Source organism: Stenella coeruleoalba (genome assembly GCF_951394435.1).
Source record: "Stenella coeruleoalba genome assembly, chromosome: 9".
Classification (NCBI taxonomy): domain Eukaryota; kingdom Metazoa; phylum Chordata; class Mammalia; order Artiodactyla; family Delphinidae; genus Stenella; species Stenella coeruleoalba.
Window position 1 is genome coordinate 13,998,078 of NC_137155.1, and position 21,762 is coordinate 14,019,839.

The 21,762-nt window shown below is 41.0% G+C and overlaps 2 protein-coding genes across 6 annotated transcripts in view; one reads left to right on the plus strand and one right to left on the minus strand.

Annotated features, from left to right (window-relative positions):
• Positions 1-21,762, plus strand: part of VPS41 (VPS41 subunit of HOPS complex) — a 190,201-nt gene that overhangs the window by 157,078 nt on the left and 11,361 nt on the right. For all 4 annotated transcript variants that reach the window (XR_013829759.1, XM_079931512.1, XM_079931514.1 and 1 more), the window contains 8 exons: positions 1,473-1,600; positions 3,325-3,469; positions 5,401-5,442; positions 5,592-5,642; positions 8,325-8,462; positions 18,675-18,729; positions 19,423-19,563; positions 20,809-20,945. Coding sequence is in view for 3 of the 4 variants with exons in the window: in XM_079931512.1 (XP_079787638.1) it covers positions 1,473-1,600; positions 3,325-3,469; positions 5,401-5,442; positions 5,592-5,642; positions 8,325-8,462; positions 18,675-18,729; positions 19,423-19,563; positions 20,809-20,945 (837 nt within the window). In the remaining variant the exon portion in view is untranslated. The remainder of the gene's footprint in view (positions 1-1,472; positions 1,601-3,324; positions 3,470-5,400; positions 5,443-5,591; positions 5,643-8,324; positions 8,463-18,674; positions 18,730-19,422; positions 19,564-20,808; positions 20,946-21,762) is intronic.
• Positions 12,303-21,762, minus strand: part of LOC307191431 (uncharacterized protein) — a 172,408-nt gene continuing 162,948 nt past the window's right edge. Inside the window, exon 5 of one of the 2 annotated variants that reach the window (XR_013829760.1) lies at positions 12,303-13,682. The gene's annotated coding sequence lies outside the window, so the exon portion shown is untranslated. Of the gene's footprint in view, positions 13,683-19,547; positions 19,674-21,762 lie in introns of those variants that run through there. The other variant, XR_013829761.1, reaches the window with a different exon arrangement.

A 21,762-nucleotide genomic window follows, 5' to 3' on the forward strand; every position in this document is an offset into this window, starting at 1 on the left:
AGCAGAGAAAAGCCTAACGTGAAATGTGATCAATGTTTATTTCAGTTTACGTTGGAGTCCTCAGGTTTTTATCGCACAACATGACCTGTCATTTTGTCTTATTTTGTATTAGAAGTTGGCAGTACTGCAAGGCCGTTGCCTGAATCATGGAAAAGGGGAGAAGGAGCCAGGCTTTCTTCTTTTCCTGAACAGTATTACCACTGGTTTCAGGTCTACTGAGAGCTGCCAGTATTGGGGTGGAAATCTTTTCAGGACTTTTATCTTATAAATTGTAGAGTCTTAAGAAAACAGAAACTTGATCCAACATATTTTGATTCAGAGAACATTTCAGTGTTCTGGTTTAGTAGTTTTATGAAATGTATCCTCTTTACTTCGTGACTCTCCTCCCCAAATCTCTCAAGTCAAACTGCAATCATGTTCATATGAAGGAAGGTTGCAGTTTGAATGGAAAATGTGCAGCCTCTTCTGGTCTTTTGCCATCCTTGCTAGGAGTTTCTTTGGCAGAAAACAACTATAGTCCTGATTATTTTTGTGATTTTCTTCTTAGCAAATCCTGGTAGTTTATAGAAGCAAATTCCACCACACAATTTTCATTTCTAAATATCATTTAAACCAATTCAAAGTAGTTCATTAAAGCATTTGTTATTTAATATAAATAATATGATTTTTTTCAATAATGTGAAGATTTTTACTTCTATTTGCTACCTTTGAAAACATCTACAGTTTTGTTTTGTTTTGTTTTCCTAAAAGTTGTCAAGGAACAGTAAGTAAATAGCTCCCCAATACTTTGAGTCACAGGGGCTAAAGTTGAGAATCAGGACGGCACGGCTGCCCAGAACACTGGCCAAGAATCAGCCCTGGAGGGAAACAAGATCCAATCAGGGGGTCTGGAGTTTTCTATCAGAACCACAAAATTTGAGATCGAGAGAGAGTCAGGGTAAGAGCAGGGGACAGACTTGAACCAGTGTCCTAAATCCCCAAACAAAACTAGGTTTTGAGGCACGAGTGGAAGGAAGATAGAGATGATAACTTGTTGAAGGTGGGATGCCGGGTGATTCCACTGTGGAGGCAAAGCCACTGTGTGCTCAGTACTGGCTGTGCAGCTGACTTGGACAGTATCTGTAAGATGCTAAAGATGTTCTCCAAGTGTTACCGCTAGTCCAGAATGAGGAGAGAACAAGTCAGACCTAAATTCTGCCTCTGCAGTGGCACTTGATGGAAGAACCTGGGGGCCTTGCTTCCTTGTGCATTTCATCCAATCACAAGAGAAGGGATGGCGAATGGGGATGCGTATGCGGACATTGTGTGCCTCCCTCACCACCCGTGAAAACTGATGATATGTTTATGGACCAATGTTTTAACCCTAATGTGATCTTATCTGTTCTCCATGAATAGTTTTAGGAATTGTATGAACTCTTTGGATTGTTTTTCTGTTGAAAGAGCGTTCTTCCTCTGTTCTCCCCCTTGGTTAGGGTTTTGCCACACTGATCCGAGAATGGCCGGGAGATCTGTACAACAATTCAGTAATAGTTCAAGCAGTTCGGGATCATCTGAAGAAAGACAGTCAGAACAGAACCTTACTTAAAACCCTGGCAGAATTGTGAGTATATTTTAGCGCTGCTTTTTTCCAAATCAATCTACATGAAAAGTCTTTCCTATTTTAGATCTGTCAAACTGAATTGGGAGGATGCAGATCTATACTATTTTCCTATATTCACTCTTAGTAAAAATCTTTCGTAAGCCTCCGGTCAACAACGGGAACATAAGGTAAGGAAATTGTGTGAAACTTACAATTGTAATGTCATCTGCTTCCCAGAGGAGAGGAACCCTAACCAGAATCACTTGGTAGAGGCAGTGGTTCAGGTAGGGAACGGTGCCAGGTCTTAGGCTCCGCAAGCAAATCAGTTTCCCAGTGAGGCGCTGGATTCTGTCATTCTTGGATCTGCAAGTCAGTAAATTTCTCAAACCACAGACTCTTTACCTATAAGATCACAGGTGACAATTCCTTATGGGATGGTGTCCATGAGAATCTTGCATGATACCACTACACCAGTGGTGCAAGGGATGGGTTTTTTTTTGTTTGTTTGTTTTTTTGCGGTATGCGGGCCTCTCACTGTTGTGGCCTCTCCCGTTGCGGAGCACAGGCTCCGGATGCACAGGCTCAGTGGCCATGGCTCACGGGCCCAGCCACTCCACGGCATGTGGGATCTTCCCGGACTGGGGCACGAACCCGCGTCCCCTGCGTCAGCAGGCGGACTCTCAACCACTGCGCCACCAGGGAAGCCCCAAGGGATGGTTTTAATGAAGTTTCATCATCAAGAGCTAAGTGCAGTGCCTGGCACTGAATTAGGGCTTAGAAAACGGAAGCCTGGTTAATGCTTTTCATATTCATTGGGTGCTTTCGGTGACCGGGCTTTTGCCATATGCCTGTGACGCAGTGGTAGATAAGATACACCCGTGCCCTCTAGGAACTTTGGTTTAGTGAAACAAGCAGCACACTGCAGTTAATCTCAGAGAGACCATCCCGCTTCAGCCCCTCAACACCCCCCCCCCCACCGCCTCAGACAACCCGCTGCAGCATCCTCTTACATCTTTTGCCCAAGACCAAGAAAGGTACACCAAAATGGCCTAGAATTTCAGGGCTGCTTAAGACTTTGCACAGAAGGGGACACGTGTGTGGCCTTCTGAGTTGGAACACTAAGGAGTTTCTTCTGGAAACTGTTCTAGTTTTCCTTGGATTCTGTAGTACTAACATGGTACTAGTAATACTAATAATTCTGTAGTGCTAAGAATGGATTCCCAGTGCAGTTTAGGTTCTGTTGGCAGTTAGGAGCTGGCTTAGGGAATTAAGCAATGTGAAAAACACTGTTTCAACAGAAAAACACATTTAAATTTTATACAACCTCCTTACGGAGAAGCTTTTGGAATATCACCCCTTTGTCAGCTGAACACTGCTTGTAAGAATTTTAACTGATTTTTCTGTTACTAGCATAAGAATTTCCTTCATGTGGGATCGTAATTTCTTTGCTATATGGATTTCTCTAAAAATTTTTGAGAGTTTACTTTTTTAAGAAAAATTTTATTAGTTGAATATTGTAAATATTCTAAATTTTTGGTGAGATGGGAAGCAAGGTTCTGACAAAGAAGTACTTATTGGTCACATACAGTTAAATCCCAAGGAAAACTTTTCTAAATAAAGTTAGCTTTTCTCTCTAAAGAAGTTTTTCAGTTTTCATTAATTTACAACACGATTTACATGTGTGTATCTGTGTGTCTTATTAGATGTGTTGGTGAACATTAATGTAAAAACTTTTGTCTCACCAGGTACACCTATGACAAAAACTATGGCAATGCTCTGGAAATATACTTAACGTTAAGACATAAGGATGTCTTCCAGTTGATCCACAAGCATAACCTTTTCAGTTCTATCAAGGATAAAATTGTTTTATTAATGGATTTTGATTCCGAGGTAACGTGTTTCTTTTTTTTTTAATTTTGATTCTTTTAAAATTTTCATTGGAGTATAGTTGATTTACAATGTGTGTTAGTTTCAGGTGTACAGCAAAGTGAATGAGGTATAATGTGTTTCTTATTTTCCTACTGGTAAATTATTTGTGCTGTCCCAAGGTTTTAATAGTTAGACATTTGTCCACCTGCTGGAGGAGTTGAGAAGTCACATAACTTGGCTGCATGCTGGTCACGTTCAGAGCCTTCTGACCCTCCCTGGATGTTACTCTAGTAGTCGGCATTCAGGAATCCTTTACTTGATGTGGTTCTTCTGTAAAAGCAATCATAATTTGACGTGGAACTTTGGAAGTTGTGTGTGTGTGTATGAAATAATTTTATTTTGGTAAAACCATTCATATAACTCATAGAAACAGAGAATCTAGCCATATGCTCTAGTTCATTCAACCCTATTAATTGTACGTCCCAGAATTCAACTTTTACATAAAGTATTTTGATCCATTTGTTGCAGTTTTATTCCTTGGTGTTCACGGCTTTAGCATGTGGAGTTTCCACTGGTCTCAGATGATGCTCAGACTGATACCTGTGGGATGCATCACTTTATTACAGGACAGATTTGAAGAGTGCAGTGCTTGTCTCAGGAGGGCACCCTACCTCCACAGCTCACAGGGGCTCTTGTAAAGTGATACAGACTGTGTGTTTTAAACAAAGAAAAGTTAATGCAAGTGCTCATGATGGAAAGAGAGAGATTCATACAACACAGTGGTTCTTATTCCAAAATATCGAAATTTTAGTTAAAGAGTAGAACCCTTAAGGCTCTAAAAGGGTCACTTGAATTTTTAAAAATTTTATTTTACTGTATTTAGTGGTATTATGTGTTATATATCTATTACGTGCTATATATTCGTCTTCACACGCTTAAACTTAGGAGCTAAAGCTACTTTTTTCTGAAAGATGCTTTTAGCCCCTTTTTCATACTGAAGGAGTCAAGTCCCTAGGCAGTACAGATCTAAAAATAATTAGTGCAGTTCCCAGGAAGTTCAGGGGACAGAGGTTCTGCTTTTCTGGCAGAAGATGATTAAGAGGATGAGAAGCTTATATAGAAATTAATTACATTTTCCCCATATCCAGTCTCCCCTTACGCCGACCCCACTCCCGTGTGTCCCAAGAGCCTAGTTTTGCCTGTGAAGCTATAGACAAAAGTTGAATGAGCTCAAAATAATTGCTATTCAAGAGCATGGACCCAAGTTAAGGAATCAGAGAACTTTCTAATTAGAAAATAACTTAAGGATAATCTCTTCCAATGTCCTAATATTTCAGAGAGCAAAAAATGTTCGCAGCGGACAGGTAGGCAATGTAATAGCAGAGTCGAGGACAAGACCCAGGTATTCTGTATGAGGCTCAGTCTGGTGGGCTGTCTTCCCACTACCTCTTGCTACAGGCACCAACTTGTGTTTCATGAATGTTAACGGTGGCTAAAGTCAATTCTAAAAATCCATAAGCTTTATATCGTTATGAAGCTTCAGCTATCTTTTCTTTTTCTTCTTTTTTTTTTTTTCCTGACTCTTCTCTTCTCCACATAAGACCAGCTTCTTGTATCTGTGGAATCTGTAGAGGGACTCAGTCAATATTCAGGTGGCCAGAAGCAAAGCTCATTTTTGTGGTACTGCAAACTCTACAGATGTTTTGTATTAGGGAGTCGTAGCAAGGCACTATTTTAAGTCTATGCAAAGCACAGAGACCTCAGATTAAAACACATTTTAAAATGCATTTAGAAATATCTCCCTGAAGGACGATTGTAAAGCTAAGAACCTTCTTATCTGTGTAAAATAAGCCCTCTGCCTTTAATGGTGATACCTTATCCAATACATTGTATTCTGTGTTCTCTTTTTTCTATGGCAAATTTCAATGACTGGTTATTTTTTCATATTGCAGAAAGCTGTTGACATGCTTTTGGACAATGAAGATAAAATTTCAGTGAGTGCCTTTTGTTTTTACATGTGTTCAAACAGATGAGTGTCTGGGACCGCTGTCGCCATAAAGAAGAGAGATGTTTATCAGATAATTTTGCAGCTATGTTTGTGTCCTCCTAAACTCTACATTAAAAAAAATTTTTTTTTCTGTAGATTAAAAAGGTAGTGGAAGAATTAGAAGACAGACCAGAGTTGCAGCACGTGGTAAGCATGACAGTCCTCTTCTTTTGCCCTTTGATTGAACAGGAAGGCAAATCACCTTACAGTATTGGTTTGAGAATACTGGAGTGAACACTTCCGGTTCATATTCAGATGGGAGGTTTGACCGCAAACAACATTCTGTAATTATTATAATGCAGCATCTGCTCTGAATCCAGATGAGGAATTAATAATAGCTCAGGTACTTTAACTGGCTCACAATCGAATTGTGATTAAAAGAAAAACGTTATCACATTTTTGTGTTATCAAACTATGCCTGGGAGTAAGCACCTTCCGTTGACTGGAAAACGCAACCTGAAAGTTGAGAATTATGTTTTATTTGAGCACATTACTGAGAACTATAGCCTGGGAAAGCAGCCTCTCAGATAGCTCTGAGGGACTGTTCCAGAGAGGTAGGGGGAACCAGGATATATAGGAGTTTTTGCTGAAGGAAAAAACAACAACATGGTGTCAGACATCAAAAGATTACTGCTAATCACACACACACAAAAACAGACATCTCAAGTTAATGATTTTAGTGCCTTTCTCTGTATGGGAAGATGGGAGAGTCTGGGCTCATTGAAATTATTCTTTGTACATGCAGCTTAACTATCTCGGGCCATTAGTGTTTTTCTCCATCCTGAATTCCCCTCAGGGCGCACTGGGGGCTAGGGGTTGGCAAGGAGCTGCAGTGTCTGAGGGCTTGATGGCGGGCAACATTCCTTGTTTACCAGAGTGACGGGCAGTGTACAGTTCACTTCTGTAGTTAACATTTATTATAACTATGGCATAAATTACAGCAAAGCCAGTGCCCTGACCTGTGCTCTGTGGATATCAAGTTCTCCTGCCTAGGAAACACCACACAGCCATTCCGTGTTCAGGACCACAGAGCGATCACAGAACAGAGCCTTGTTTTTTTGGGTCTCACCCTGACATTCCTTGCGCCCGCTTCTCTTGTGTGGTCTTGTGCTGGTGCCAACAGTCCCCTGATTCTAGATTTCCTTTGCGGGGGTTGGGAGTTACTTGGATTCTCTGCATTGCTGTCGTCACGGGCGTAAAGCAAGACTAGGTGTTTTCCACGTCCTTTCAAAATTATACAAGAGAAGTCTTAAGTGAAAATAGGGATTGTTCCAGGAGGACTGTGGACATCAAATAAGATGAGGACTCTTGTATCTTTGCCCACCTCTTTGCACCCCAGGACGGGGGTTAGGAAACAGAGCGTTTTATTCTAGTCCGTTTTATGCATTGACGCCTTTGAAGACTCCAAGATAGGAATGTGAGGTACTTTGGGGTCTTCTTTTGTTTTGTTGTTTTTTGCTCAGAGGTTGTACAGATGCTTTTGCCCTTTTGTTCATGACTGGAAATGTCCCGATTACCTGCTGACCCAAGCAAGGTACCTCTGTGCTGGCCACCGTGGGATTTGTTTACGAAGCAGTGATTTCTGGCTTCCTTGAGCCATGAGACAGGATTACAGGCAGGAGGTATCTAATGACAGTGTCATTAGGGCAGTGGTGGAATGGTGGTGGAGCTCACACTGAAGTGGCCCATCTTCCCTGTCAGGCAAGGTAATGTCTCTATAAATCTACCCTGAAGGTGTGACAGAGAACTCCCCCCACCTTCTTGCCTGAGGGCAAGGGGAGCAGGTAACCCGAGGAAGGATTTCTCAGTGTGCTTGTGTCCTGGTTAGGCTTCTTTAGTGACCACGTGCAACAGCGAATGTCAAACTCCAGTGACTTCATTCCCAGTCACACCTTCAGGGCCGGCTGACGCTCTGTGTTTCTGAAGAACCAGCCCACTCAAGGGGCGAACGCACTTGGTGTGATGAAGTCCCCCCCGCCTCAGGTGGGTTCTGGGGTGTTTGTGTGCGTTTAACATGAACTAGACATTGAATGTCGATTTCTGGCTTCCACACAATATATTGATAGACTTGCCTCCAAGTAGAAAGTCAGTCACTTACTCCCTTGGAGATCCATTAACTTTTTCAGACGGTCAGGGAAAGGAATCAGCTTTGAAAATGGGTTCAGGACACCTGTACTCTTCTCAATTTTTTTACTTTTTGAGGTCACCAGGAGAGGCAGCATTTCATTGCAAACACAGATCTCAGTAAGACTTAAGGAGAGAAGATGCAGAACGTATGAGAATTAATTTAGCGCTTCCTGCTTGAGTTTTTAAGAACATGCTCTTGTCTCATGACTACCCCCTTTTACATAAAGGATGAGAATTTTTATGATCCAGGAACACCACTGATCAAGCATTTCGTTTCTGAGGCGAAGTAGATGATTGTGATGGTATTAACCACTCCTGTCACTAACAGTTCTGTGGTGCCGAGTACGTGCCAGGCATGGTTCTGAGTGATTTACAAATGGTAACTCATTCAGCTCTCACAACCACCCACAGAGATTTTTGCAGATGGAGAAACTAAGTCACAGAGGTTAGTGACCTGCCCAAGGTCACATGGTCAGTAGCAGAGCCAGGTCACTCGGGGCCATTCTGGAGAGAATGTCAGCATATCCTTGCTCTCCCCAAGGTGTTCTCCTTTCCACTTTCCCTTCACCTAGAGATTTTCCCTGAAAACTGCTTTTCTGCCAGCCTCTCCGTGGAAGCTGTTTGGAACTGAAAATAGCAGTGTTAAACAGGTATTGCTTTTCTTATGTTAATATTCCTGGTTTATTCCTTTGTTCTTTTTAGTATCTGCATAAGCTTTTCAAAAGAGACCATCATAAGGGGCAGCGCTACCACGAGAAGCAGATCAGCCTTTACGCTGAATTCGACCGACCCAACTTGCTTCCATTTCTCCGAGACAGTATCCATTGTCCCCTTGAAAAGGTAAGTCACAGACGCCCCTGCTCAAACACTTCGAGGTGACAGAGTCATCACTGTCGGTAAAAGCTCTGGGTTTTCTCAGTCTTCCTGTCTCTGCTTAACCATCCCCATTCCAGGGGAAGCCTTGCTCTCAAAGCAGTAGGTTTTGCTGGGTATTCTGATGACAACAGGAGGTCCTGTTGGATTCGATTTTGGTGAGAAGCTCAAGTATTTCTGTGCCAGGTTTAATTGGAAGAAAGGTTTAATCCAGGGTCTAGGACTCAGTCAACCATAAAACACTGTCGGGAGTCTGAGGCAGTTTACCAGCATCAGGGTGGGACCTCAGAGTCAGCCTGGGACGGGGACACGGACCGCCCCAAGCCGGAGGCAACTGCCCCAGCTGGGACTCAAAGTTGGTAACGTCAGTCCTACACCCCCTCTGCTTTAAATACCCACCTTATATATTTTTGTATTTCTCTCTCCCACTACATTCCATTATAGTTTCAATAGATATAATTACTAGTCTCTCCCACCATCCTATAAATTCTTCAAGGACAAGGAGTTTGTCTCACTCATTTTGATAAACTCAGTAGCTGGCACTCATTAGACACTAAATGTTTTTTGCATCCTGACCGAGTTAGTGAATGGATAAATTGATACACACGAGGTTCTAGTTAGGGCTGAATATGAACTAGTAGGTGTTATGAGCCTGCTGTTTCAAAATAAACTATAATACTTATGATGTGTGTACTAGAAACTGGCTGGTAGAAGACCATCAGTTTTGTTTCCCATGGTTCTTCAAACCATCTGGAATACTCACTACCACCTACAAGTGTCTTACTAAATTCAGATGGCCAGAGAGCAAGTACTTTTCATAGTCACCTGTGTGTATCAACAAAACATACTTATTTGACCCATAAGAGATACGTACTAAGAAGGTGACTGATAAAGCAACTTTTCTAGTTGCTTCCTCAGCCCACGATGATTAACTTCAAATGTACTGAATTTACTATGAGCCAGTTTCAGCTCAATGCATTTTCAAAATCTGCAATTACAAAAAAAAAATCTTGCCTGCATATTAGTTTATGAAAGACATTAACATTTTATGTTCGGGCCCTAAGGCTTTTTCTCAAGAATAAATTTGGAAACACATCATCTTAGAAAAGCAAACGTTCCTCTCTTTTCTCACTTTAGAATCTATCATCTAGAAAAAGAGGGAGAATCTTACTCTTTGAGTGCCCGTTTGTTTTTGTCTCACTTTTGGAGGAAACATCGTTTGTTTCCAGGAGGACGTGGCTGTAGCCCGCAGACTCCTCAGCCAGAGCCCCGCACGCAAGTGTGATCAGCACCCACCCAGGCTTCCTTCTTCCCATTCACTGAACACAGGTGCAGAGGGCCCACAGAGATTCCATAACGTTCGTGTCTGGAACACACTTTCAACCCATGTGGTTTGCAGTTTTCCAGTCCGGTAGTGTTCAACAGAAGTCACACTGCTCTGCCCGCAAAGGGAGCATCAGAAAATCTCCACCCCACACATGGTACTTCTAATACAGAGAACTCACTTGGAGCATTGTGTAGACCTTTTTGAGTTTTTCTCTCTGATCTGCTGAGAAGAACCAGTTGCATGTAAGAGAACTCAACACAAGCATCTGAAAACAAGTATGTTTTAAAGAGTTCTTTTTTAAGTTATCTCATGTTTTCCAGTGAAAGAGAATTTTGAACAAAATGGATTCGAGATGGTAGTGGTGGAAACATGTCATTATAATCAAGTCAATAATCCACATTTTTAACTTCCATGTTAAAGGTCAGTGAGTCATCTTTATAAGAGATTATCTTTGCACCAGACTCCACTGTGGGAAATCTGTATATTTGCAAAAATATACCACTATCCTTGCTCAGGTACCCCAAGCCGTCTTAAAGCAGATTTTCTTGACTTTAACTCATTAAGAATCTCATTCCTTTCTCCCTAGAAACAAGAACTCTGTGCACACGTAATCATCTTAGAAACAAATTCCTTTTACGTTTACTTGTAACATGAAAAAAAGCTACCAATTCATAAAAAGCAAAGTAGATTTTCCCTCCATTAAAAGCATCCTACTAAAATATGACACAAATGAATTTATCTACGAAACAGACTCAAAGACAAAGAGAACAGTCTTGTGGTTGCCAAGAGGGGTGGGCGAGTGAGGGATGAATTGGGAATTTGGGATTAGCAGAGGCAAACTATTACATATAGAACGGATAAACAACAAGGTCCTATTGTATAGCAACAGGGAACTATATTCAATATCCTGTGATAAACCATAATGGAAAAGAATATGAAAAGGAATGTATATATAACTGACTGATTTTGCTGTACACCAGAAATTAACACAACATTGTAAATCAACTATACTTCAATAAAATACTTACAAAAAAAAAAAAGAAAAAAGCATCCTAAACATGCTGACGGTAAAATGAAGGTCATGGGGTACAGATTCACCTGTTTTGTCTAAAGAGAGACTCAGAAAATTTGGTCTCCGTTTCTACTGAATATAAAGTTAAGAACTTAAAAAATTTAATCCCCCCTTCCACCCACCCCCAAGACATCTCTACTTCAGAAGAGTTTATAGATTGTTTAGTCCAAAAGACGTTGAGGTTGTATTTTGGTGTTTGTTTTTATTTTACATGGGAAGTGTTTAAGGTTTCACGGCATTCAGAGCCTGTGGAGTCACTGCTGTAGATAATTCACTTCCAACAGAATACAGCTCTGTCTCCCTCATTTCTGGTTGTCTGCCTTTGCTGGGATTGGGTAATCGCTGCGCGAAGGGGTGACATCTTCAAGAATCCAGGTCAAACTTATTTTGACTTGATTGAAATGCCTCAGTTAATAGCATTTGGCTGGAAAGTTTGTAGAGACTTTGCATCACATTAGAAGCCCTTTAGGAATGTAGTTACCAAAGACCAGAGTTCAGGATTTAAAATCACCACAACTCTTACATTCCAAAATGAATCATCAGTTTTTATGAAACTGTTCATTCTAAAGGAGATACAGGGTGGGTAGGAATTTATAACATCTACAACAATTTGAAAAGACACTAAACACAGGCTTTTTAAAAAAAATAGTATCCCTGGGCTTCCCTGGTGGCGCAGTGGTTGAGAGTCCGCCTGCCGATGCAGGGGATGCGGGTTCGTGCCCCGGTCCGGGAAGATCCCACATGCCGCGGAGTGGCTGGGCCCGTGAGCCGTGGCCGCTGAGCCTGCGCGTCTGGAGCCTGTGCTCCGCAACGGGAGAGGCCACAACAGTGAGAGGCCCGTGTACTGCAAAAAAAAAAAAAAAAAAAAAATAGTATCCCGAAACAGTTTTTGTTGTACTTCATCGTGTGTGCTGTGCTTTCACGTTCCTTGTTTTTATTTAATCTCTACAAAAGTGCAGGTCAGTGGATAAAGTCATTTTATACATGACAAGCTGAGTCTTCAGAAGTTGAAAGAAACAACCCAAAGTCTAGAGCTACTAAGTCAAAAGGCCAAGACTTGGAACCTGGGTCTCAACTTCAGGTCCCGTATTCTTTCCTCCAGGATGAGAAAACATTTTTCAGGTTTAAACAGTTAATTAAAATTACAACAGTAACAAAGATATTCCTTAGTACTGCAATAATCATGAAAGACATCGGTTTTTAAACTGCTCTTTCTTCTGTAATTTCCAGGTATGGTCATCAGGCACTAGTTTTCGTTTGCAAACCTGATTTGCTTATGCCTAGAATAGTCAAAAGCGGAGTATCAGCTTTATTATTAATACCTCAATCTATGATCGCTCTCATATCTAATGGCATTCACAAGGTGGCAGTATTTATGAATTTGGAGGCATAAAGTGGGAGATGCAGTTTATAAATTTTCCTTAAAGAAATTTAAAAATAAGACTGGATAAAAGATGACAGGGTCTAAGGCTAGGTAGAAATCATCATACAGTCTATATAGTTGATAAGGTTTCTGTTCGTTAACCCCAAATTTCTAACTCTGTTACTTACCTTTACATTAAATCAGGAGGAGGAAAATTAAAATATTATTTTTGCATCATTTTTTACTCAATTTCTGTTATTATTGTCGTGTCACTTTTTTGTTTTCTATTCTCCTTTTCTGAGCTTGTGTGTGTGTGTGTCTCCTGTTGGCTTTAAAAATCTTTGTTTCCCTACTCTTTTCCTCTAGAGGGCGCTCTATGGCTCAGGAACATTCAAGAATCTAAAATAAGAAAACATGCTTTTATGCTTTACTTGTGTCAGTAATAGAAAAATTCTGTGTGCCAGAAATTTTTTTCTATACTTTACTCGAAAGTCCAGAGATTTCTAGAGTCTCTACTTTCTCATATATGAGAAAAGGGTTATTCAAAATACTGTTAGGAACTCGTCATAAAACATTTATAAATCTGTGAAGTTCAAATTGCAGAGACCCAGATTACCTCTGAGCTTGGTGTTACACATCTGCCTGCCTTCCAGACCACTCTTGACTCCAGATCAGCCTTCAGACATTTCTTCCCACATGAATGGTCATTTCTGACAGTCCAGAAGTGATGAAAATGGGCTACAGTCTACTCTAACAAGGTAGCCACTAGCCACATGGGAGTAATTGAAATACGGATAGCGAGGAATGGAAGTTTAAAGAGCCACCTATAGCAAGTGCCTACTATCTGGGACAGCTCAGGTGAACCTTCAGGCCACAGACTCTCTTTGTGGTTTGAGACCCTCATGTTTTCAAGCATCCTCTTGTGTTCAAGAATAGGAGGGTGCCTCTGTTTGCAACTCCTGAGTGGTACCTTTAAAGTGTCGGTGAATTTCCAGGTACCCAATTGACTTATGGATACCTTTTAGTAATACACCACTTTAAGCATCATACTCATCTTTATTCACATATCTTTCTCTAAACATTCTATAATACCTATCCAATTTTATTACTGTTACCGAACACGAGTTTCTGTGCCCGACACACAGTGAGGCCAAACCAAAACATCGGCGTTTGAGGCAGAGAAAGTTTTATTGCAGGGCCATGCAAAGAGACGGGTGGTCTGTGCCCCCCAAAAACCCGAACTCCCCAAAGGGTTTCTGCAAAGCATTTTGAAAGGCAAGGTGAGGGAGAGGCGGGGTTGGTTGCTGCAGACTTCTTGGTGTAGGAATCCTTTGTTCTTGCAGCTGTCCACGTAGGTCAGGTCAGGATGTTCCTGTAAACCTTCAGCAAGACAGATGTTACTCTGTGTTCTGCAACTTTTTCTCTCTATATGAATGGAAAAGTGTTACACCCTTAAAGGTCAGGGTCTTGGAAATGGGCTATCCTGTGTATTTTAAGGCTCTAGGCAACATTCTTAACTGGTAGCAAAGGCAATGGAATACAACGGTTAAAATACAAGAAACATCCAATATGGAGTCAGATTTGTTCTTCCCTGTTACACTACCATTCGCTGTCTGTCTGTGAATGACACAGTCGCACCAGGCCATACACTGTTCGTCCATCTGTATCTTCAGCAGCTAGCGCAAATCAGTTGGTTTCTCAATAGTTTTTTCTTGGAATAGTCCCAGACCCTCTGACTTACAGTTTTGCTTTTCCCATTACTATTTAACTTCTCACGTGTGTATCCTGTCTTTGCTCTAGTATGATTCCAGAAGAGTTAAGAATTGGTAAGAAGGTTCCATCCTTTATGATGATGACTTATGGGTATGACCGTATAGAGATTCGTAAACTGTGTTTTAAATCTAAACGAGTAAGGATTTTCTAATTATGAGTTAGGATTTGCTTCATCTACAAAGTGATAAAAATACCAAAATAATAATGGTTTAAACAGAGGAGCAGTTTAGTTCTCTATCACGTGCAAGTCTTACTGGAGTGATCCTGGTGGTGGTAGCAGCCACGGGGTCAGAGACCCGGGCTCTTTTCTTGTTTCCCCCACCTTGTATGACCTTGACCTCATGATGTAAGATAGTATCATCCATGTTTCCAGCAGCAGTTTGGATGAAAGGATTAAAAATGAGAGCAGGGGTTCACACTCCCAGAAGCCGCCGTCCCACGTTTCTGGTTCATCTCCATGGTGGACACTAGTCACATAGCTCTCCTACCACTGGGGAGGCCTGAAGGTTTTGTTTTAATTCTGGGCAGTCACACACCCACCTAAAATCTTATTACCATAGAAGAAATGGGCAATGGATATTGGGGGAACATCTAGCCATCTCTACCACGTAATTTTTTAAAATTAATTTTTATTGGAGTATAGTTGCTTTACAATGTTGTGTTAGTTTCTGCTATACAGCAAAGTGAATCAGTTATACGTATACATATATCCCCTTTTTTTAGATTTCCTTCCCATTTAGGTCACCACAGAGTACTGAGTAGAGTTCCCTGTGCTATACAGTAGGTTCTCATTAGTTATCTATTTTATACATAGTAGTGTATATGTCAATCCCAATCTCCCAATTCACCCCACCCCACCCTTCTCCCCTTGGTATCCTTAAGTTTGTTCTCTACATCTGTGTCTCTATTTCTGCTTTGCAAGTAAGTTCATCTGTACCATTTTTCTAGATTCCATGTATAAGTGATATTATACATTTGTTTTTCTCCTTCTGACTTACTTCACTCTGTATGACAGTCTCTAGGTCTATCCACATCTCTGCAAATGGCACTATTTTGTTCCTTTTCGTGGCTGAGTAATATTCCATTGTATACATGTACCACATCTTCTTTATCCATTCCCCTGCTTGATGGACATTTAGGCTGCTTCCATGACCTGGCTATTGTAAATAGTGCTGCAGTGAACACTGGGGTGCATGTATCTTTTTTGAATTATGGTTTTCTCCAGGTATATACCCAGTAGTGGGATTGCTGTGTCATATGGTAGTTCTATGTTTAGTTTTTTAAGGAACCTCCATACTGTTCTCCATAGTGGCTGTATCCATTTACATTCCCACCAACAGCATAGGAGGGTTCCCTTTTCTCCACACCCTCTCCAGCATTTGTTTCTAGATTTTTTGGTGGTGGCTATTCTGGAGACTGGTGTGGGGTGATACTTCATTGTAGTTTTGATTTGCATTTCTCTAATAATAAGTGATGTTGAGCAACTTTTCTTCTGCATTTTGGCCAACTGTATGTCTTCTTTGGAGAAATGTCTATTTAGATTTTCCCATTTTTGGATGGGGTTATTTGCTTTTTTGATATTGAGCTGCATGAGCTGTTTATATATTTTGGAGATTAATCCCTTGTCAGTTGCTTCATTTGGAAATATTTTCTCCCTTTCTAAGGGTTGTCTTTCCATCTTGTTTATGGTGTCCTTTGCTGTGCAAAAGCTTTTAAGTTTAATTAGGTTACATTTGTTTATTTTTGTTTTAATTTCCATTACTCTAGGAGGTGGATCAAAAAAAGATCTTGCTGTGATTTATGTCATGGAATGTTCTGCCTATGTTTTCCTCTAAGAGTTTTATAGTGTCTGGCCTTACATTTAGGTCTCTAATCCATTTGGAGTTTATTTTTTTGTATGGTGTTAGGGAGTGTTCTAATTTCATTCTTTTACATGTAGCTGTCCAGTTTTCCCAGCACCACTTAATGAAGAGACTGTCTTTTCTCCATTGTATATTCTTGCCTCTTTTGTCATAGATTAGGTGACCATAGGTGCGTGGGTTTATCTCTGTACTTTCTACCCGGTTCCATTGACCTATATTTCTGTTTTGTCTGCCACGTAATTTTTAAAGGAATTGTGCAAGTAATCAAATTAGTGGTGTCTCCTCCTCACTGTGACCTTCAGGCCTGCTCATTTAAATGACTGTGTACTTTAGAACATATCTTAGTTTCATTCCAATTCTAAAGTAAGGTGTTATTAAAAAACTTTTTTTTATGTTTAGTTTGGGTTTTTTCCCCCTCCATTGATCTCTATGATCTGCTCTTCTTTCCCCTCCCTTTTAGTTGTTAATCTCCAACCAGAGACACATATTTAAAGATATATTTTGCGTAAATCTTTTAAATCAAAAATCACGATGTCAAATCTAGCTCCTGCTGTTATTTTCCAAGAACAGCCTTAGTTAGTTGTTTTTCACTGACGACTCTATGCAACCCAGTCATCTTCCTCTGAAACCTTTTCTGCCTGCTCATCTATTTAAAACATATTTCTTGCCCACTGACTGTGAGCCAGGCGGTGTGCAAAGCACACGGTTTAGAATGCACATGGTTCCAGCCGAGGGAAGTCAGATGAACAATTGGGGGCGTTCAATGCACCTGTGATTAAGTGTGGTGAAGTGTGCAGGATGCAAGGAGGGTGAGTACCTGGGATCTGACCCCGTGTAAGGTCCAGTGAGTATTTGCTGAAGGACCTGCCAGGGGTGGAGCGGGGGCATGGAGGTGGTGTTCCAGGCCGAGGAACCACAGCAGGCAGATGAGCAGGGTCTGTGATGGAGCTGCTGGGAAAGGCAGGGCCAGATCGCAGATGCCTCATAAGCCACCGGAAACATTCTTGGCTTCCAGCTGGAGCAGAGCAACACAGTGTGCAGGTTACATGGGAGGCGTGTGAACTGAAGTTTCCTGCTGGACGCTCTCATCACACTGCACCCAGTTCAGGGGGCACCCCTTCTGTGAAGCTTTTCACAAGAGGCCACAACCAGAGCCCACGTCCCGTATCTGTGCACGTGGCCCTCTATTCACGTTCCCCCAATCGTGGGACTCTGTGCTACGTCTGTGTGACCCTCCCTGGACGTGCGCTCCCTTGGGTGGACTCATGCTGCTGCCTCTTCTCTTACATGGCAGCAGCAGCAGCAGCAGGGTTTTTATTACTGTCATCTGTGCGTCTGCATCCCTCCTGGCCCCCTAGTACCCAGCACAGAGTGCAGAGTGAACGTGTGCTAGTTCACTCAGGATTGAATTCTTTATGAATGCCCAGTGTGTCTTCTTTCTTACACTTAAGGAGATGTTGTCATCTGTGTAATCCCTCTTTTCTTTTTTTATTTTTAAAATTTATTTATTTATGGCTGCGTTGGGTCTTTGTTGCTGCGCGCGGGCTTCTCATCGCGGTGCCTTCTCATTGCACAGCACAGGCTCTAGGCACGCAGGCTTCAGTAGTTGTGGTTCATGGGCTCAGTAGTTGTGGCGCACAGGCTTAGTTGCTCCGTGGCATGTGGGATCTTCCTGGGCCAGGGCTCGAACCCATGTCCCCTGCATTGGCAGATGGATTCTTAACCACTGTGCCACCAGGGAAGTCCCATCCCTCATTTCTTCATCTTTTTGACACTTCTTGATTGTCAGATGTGTTTTTTTTTAACTTTTTATATTGGAGTACAGTTGATAAACAATGTTGTGTTAGTTTCAGGTGTACAGCAAAGGGATTCAGTTATACATAAACATGTATCTATTCTTTTTCAAATTCTTTTGCCAATTAGGTTGTTACAGAATACTGAGGAGAGTTCCCTGTGCTATACAGTATGTCCTCGTTGGTTACCCATTTTAGATATAGGAGTGTGTACATGTCAATCCCAAACTCCCTAAATATCCCTCCCCGTCTCAGTTCATCCTTGTTTCTGCAAATGGTATTATTTCATTCTTTTTTATGGCCGCGTAATGTTCCTTTGTGTATATGTACCACATCTTCTTTATCCATTCATCTGTCAGTGGACATTTAGGTTGCTTTCATGCCTTGGCTATTGTAAGTAGTGCTGCTGTGAACATTGGGGGGCACCTATTTTTCCAATTTTCCTCTCACTTTTGACAGAGCAGAGTTCTCTTAGATCTTGTGAGCCGGCAATAGAAATATTCCCAGTGTTTAATTCTTTATGCAGCAGATGTGTGCTGAGCTATGGTGTGCTCCATACTGGGAACTTGCAGCCGTGAACAGTAGTGCCTTCCTGGAGGGCACAATTCAGTGGAGGGAAACAGGGCTTAGACCAGTGCCTGTGAATCAGGTGGGGGGCAGTGCCATGAAGAAACCTGACGTAGCATAAAGAGAAAGCTTGGTGGGAAAGAGCCTTTCTTAGCATCTTGCTTTCTGCCTTTGCTCTGGAATGTTCTGCCTCAAACATGTTATCAGTTAAATTGTGTAGGGTCCAGTACCTCTCTGAGAGGTAAAGCAGGACAGCCACAAGCAAAACTTAAGAGGTTTGTGTTTTGTTTCTGCTTTGTTTTGTTTTTAAAGGGAGGCAATGAAAAAAATTCTTTCAAACTTGTATGTTTAAGTGACTCCATAGATATTTGTTCTTGGCTGGTAAAACCCATAATAACCTTTTTCCCCTGCTTTATTTGAAGGCTCTTGAGATCTGTCAACAGAGAAACTTTGTAGAAGAGACAGTTTATCTTCTGAGTAAGTAGCTTTTATTCATTTTGGTCCCCATAAACTAAGGAATGGGGTGACAACGTGATGTAAAGTGTGTAAGAATGGACATAGGTTTTAGACCAAAGTAACACAGAGGTTAGAGCCTGATTCGTATAAGAAATTGAATATTTAGTAGAGGAGACTTCACAGCTCAATAGAGAAGGTAGCATCATTTAATAAATGCTACTGAGATAACAATTAGAATTGTGTAATAAGTGACCAAAACTGTATCAGTTCACACCTTACAATATAAATCACAATAAATTGTAGATGGGTTGAGAAGTTTTTGGGTTTTTTTTCCAATTATCTTAAGAAGGAAGTCAGAATCTGACAGACCTTGATTCAGATTCCAGATCTGCCATTTAGTAGCTGTATGACCTTGGCAAGGCACTAACATTTCTATGTCCTCTTTTATAAAACAAAAATATTTAGTAGAACATACCTCATAAGATTATAGTGATGATTACATGAAATAATTCACGTGAAGCACTTAAATGAGTACTCAGGACAAAGTAAACACCCAGTGAGTAGGAAATACTGATTTTACTGAGTTACAGATGTCACATAAGGAAATATGTTTTTTGTCATAGCTATCAAACTATGTAAACAAATGAAGAGATATGTGATTTCCCTTAAAATGTTTTATTACATTATCCTAAGTGTTTTCTCACATTTTGCTAGGCCGAATGGGTAACAGCCGAAGTGCCCTTAAGATGATCATGGAGGAATTACATGACGTTGATAAAGCGATTGACTTTGCCAAGGAACAGGATGACGGGGAACTCTGGGAAGATCTGATTTTATACTCCATCGACAAACCACGTAAGCAGAAAAGCCATCTGCAATCACAACCTCTTTCTCTCCGTTTAGCCAGCTGTGTCTAGAGTAGGAATCATCTCAAGATGCACTGAGTTACAAATATGGTGAAGTATCTATAATAAAAATAGGCCAGGTACATAGTAGTGATTTCCAGTACTCTTCCTGTGCAGGGAAGCCTGGAGCCTCATCACTTCATATTAGCTGAACTTGATAAAGAACACTTGGTTGAAGCATATTTCTACCTGCTGCACCCAAATGGAATAGAAGATTTTGGTTTTGTTTGTACACAGAGGGCATTTATTTTGAAAGTGTATAGTCTAGCTCTTATCGAGTCTCTTCATGGAAACCCATAACCATTACTGGACATTGACCATAGCTACTGTAGCGTTGAGCCTCTCTTTCCTGCCCTGTTTTATCAGTGCAGCACCAGGAGTGTATATCTGCTGCCTCTCCTTGACCATCTGCCTTGGGTCTCCCATTTCGGAAGGAAACAAAGGCAGTCACCTAACAGTAACGCAAGTCCTCTTTTAAAGATATAGATATGATTCAGAAACTAGCAGTCGTGGTTTAAAATCTTTCCCCTTCCCTTTTTTTTATTTTTTGGTCGGAAGGCTTATCTGTTTCAAGATATTCAAGGTCTAGAAACCGCTGTTACGATTGTTTTTTAATAAGAGATTCAAGAGGAGGGTGTTATTCAAGTCCATTTCAGATTAAGGTAGCTACATGCACAGATAGCTTGAAGAATCTAGTTTAGCATCATAGAGTGGTGGGCTAAGGATCTTAAAGGAGGCAAAGTTGGGGTAACGAAACACACTGTGAACCTGGGCCTGCCCTGGGTTTGAACTTGGGTTCAAAAATCGCTAGCTGTGTGACCCTGGATGAATTCATTAATCACCCCATTTTCCTTTTCTGGAAAATGGGAACAAATAGCATTCCTACCATGGCAGAATAGGAGAAAAGTATATGACAGCTGAGCCATAGTAAATTCTCAAATACTAGTTGCCCGCCTTTGACACTACAAACTGTGTTCTGAAGTAATCATTTGTTCTCCATCTCATTTTTTTTTTTTAATCCCTTCTCATTTAGCTTCTCCTTCGAGGAAGGTAAAGGAAGATTAGTTCCTAGGAGGATTTAACAATTCAAATGCTTTTTAACACTTAAAGGAAATAACTTTTGCTCTGAGTTACTTTCGACCTAAAATTGCATTAGCTACACTGCTTATATGTTGTTTTGCACGGTGTCTTGTAGCCTTTATCACCGGCTTGTTAAACAACATCGGCACGCATGTTGACCCAATTCTACTGATTCACCGTATTAAGGAAGGAATGGAGATTCCTAATTTGAGAGACTCCTTGGTTAAAATTCTGCAAGACTACAATCTGCAAGTAAGTATCTTTTCTTGGACAAAGGAGCATGCTGAGTGAGTTGACTGACTACTGGATAAACATTTCTAGGGCTTATTTTGGACATCCATTCGATTTGATAGTCACATTTTACTTAGGCCCAGATATTTGGAATACCATTCAAACAGAGAAATTAGAGATACCGCCCTTGGAGGAAGCCATCGGTATTTCTTAACTATCCCCAGATTTACTCTTCTTGATAAGCAGGCATTCTTACATTTATGGGATAAATATAGCATGGCATTGGGGAAGGTGCAGGAGGAGTTACAGTGGCTATTAGATCAGACCACCCAAACCACTTTTAAGTAGAATGAGCATTGTGTCCATTTGGAGAAATGAAAAAAAATTTTTTTTCAAATAGTTTGATCATTTCCTTGAAGCCACTCCATAACCTCTTGCCTGAAAGATGTTAAAGTAACAGAATTTTATTTTACCTTTTGTCTGTTTTCTAGAGTATTACAAGCTTACTATCTGCAGTAGTTCAGAATTTGTGATCAGAGCCATAGAACTTATTATCTTCCTATAAATAATTAATATGCTAATCACAGAGCATCCCGATCTTCCTTAAAAAGCCGCTAACAGTGACTGTATTTCGGAATGCTGGTAGCTTCCCGAGAACTTGAAACTATGTAAAGCGCGTTTCTTGAAAAATTCAGACTGTTCTTTCTCTAGCTCGTTTGAAAATGAGTTTTTGGTAGAATGTGGATGAAATGGCTTTCCTGGAAACATTGAGATTTTGCAGGTAGAGCCGAGAGTCAAGGTCGTGGGGACAGAAGTAGTCTCCAGGGTAGGAGAGGAG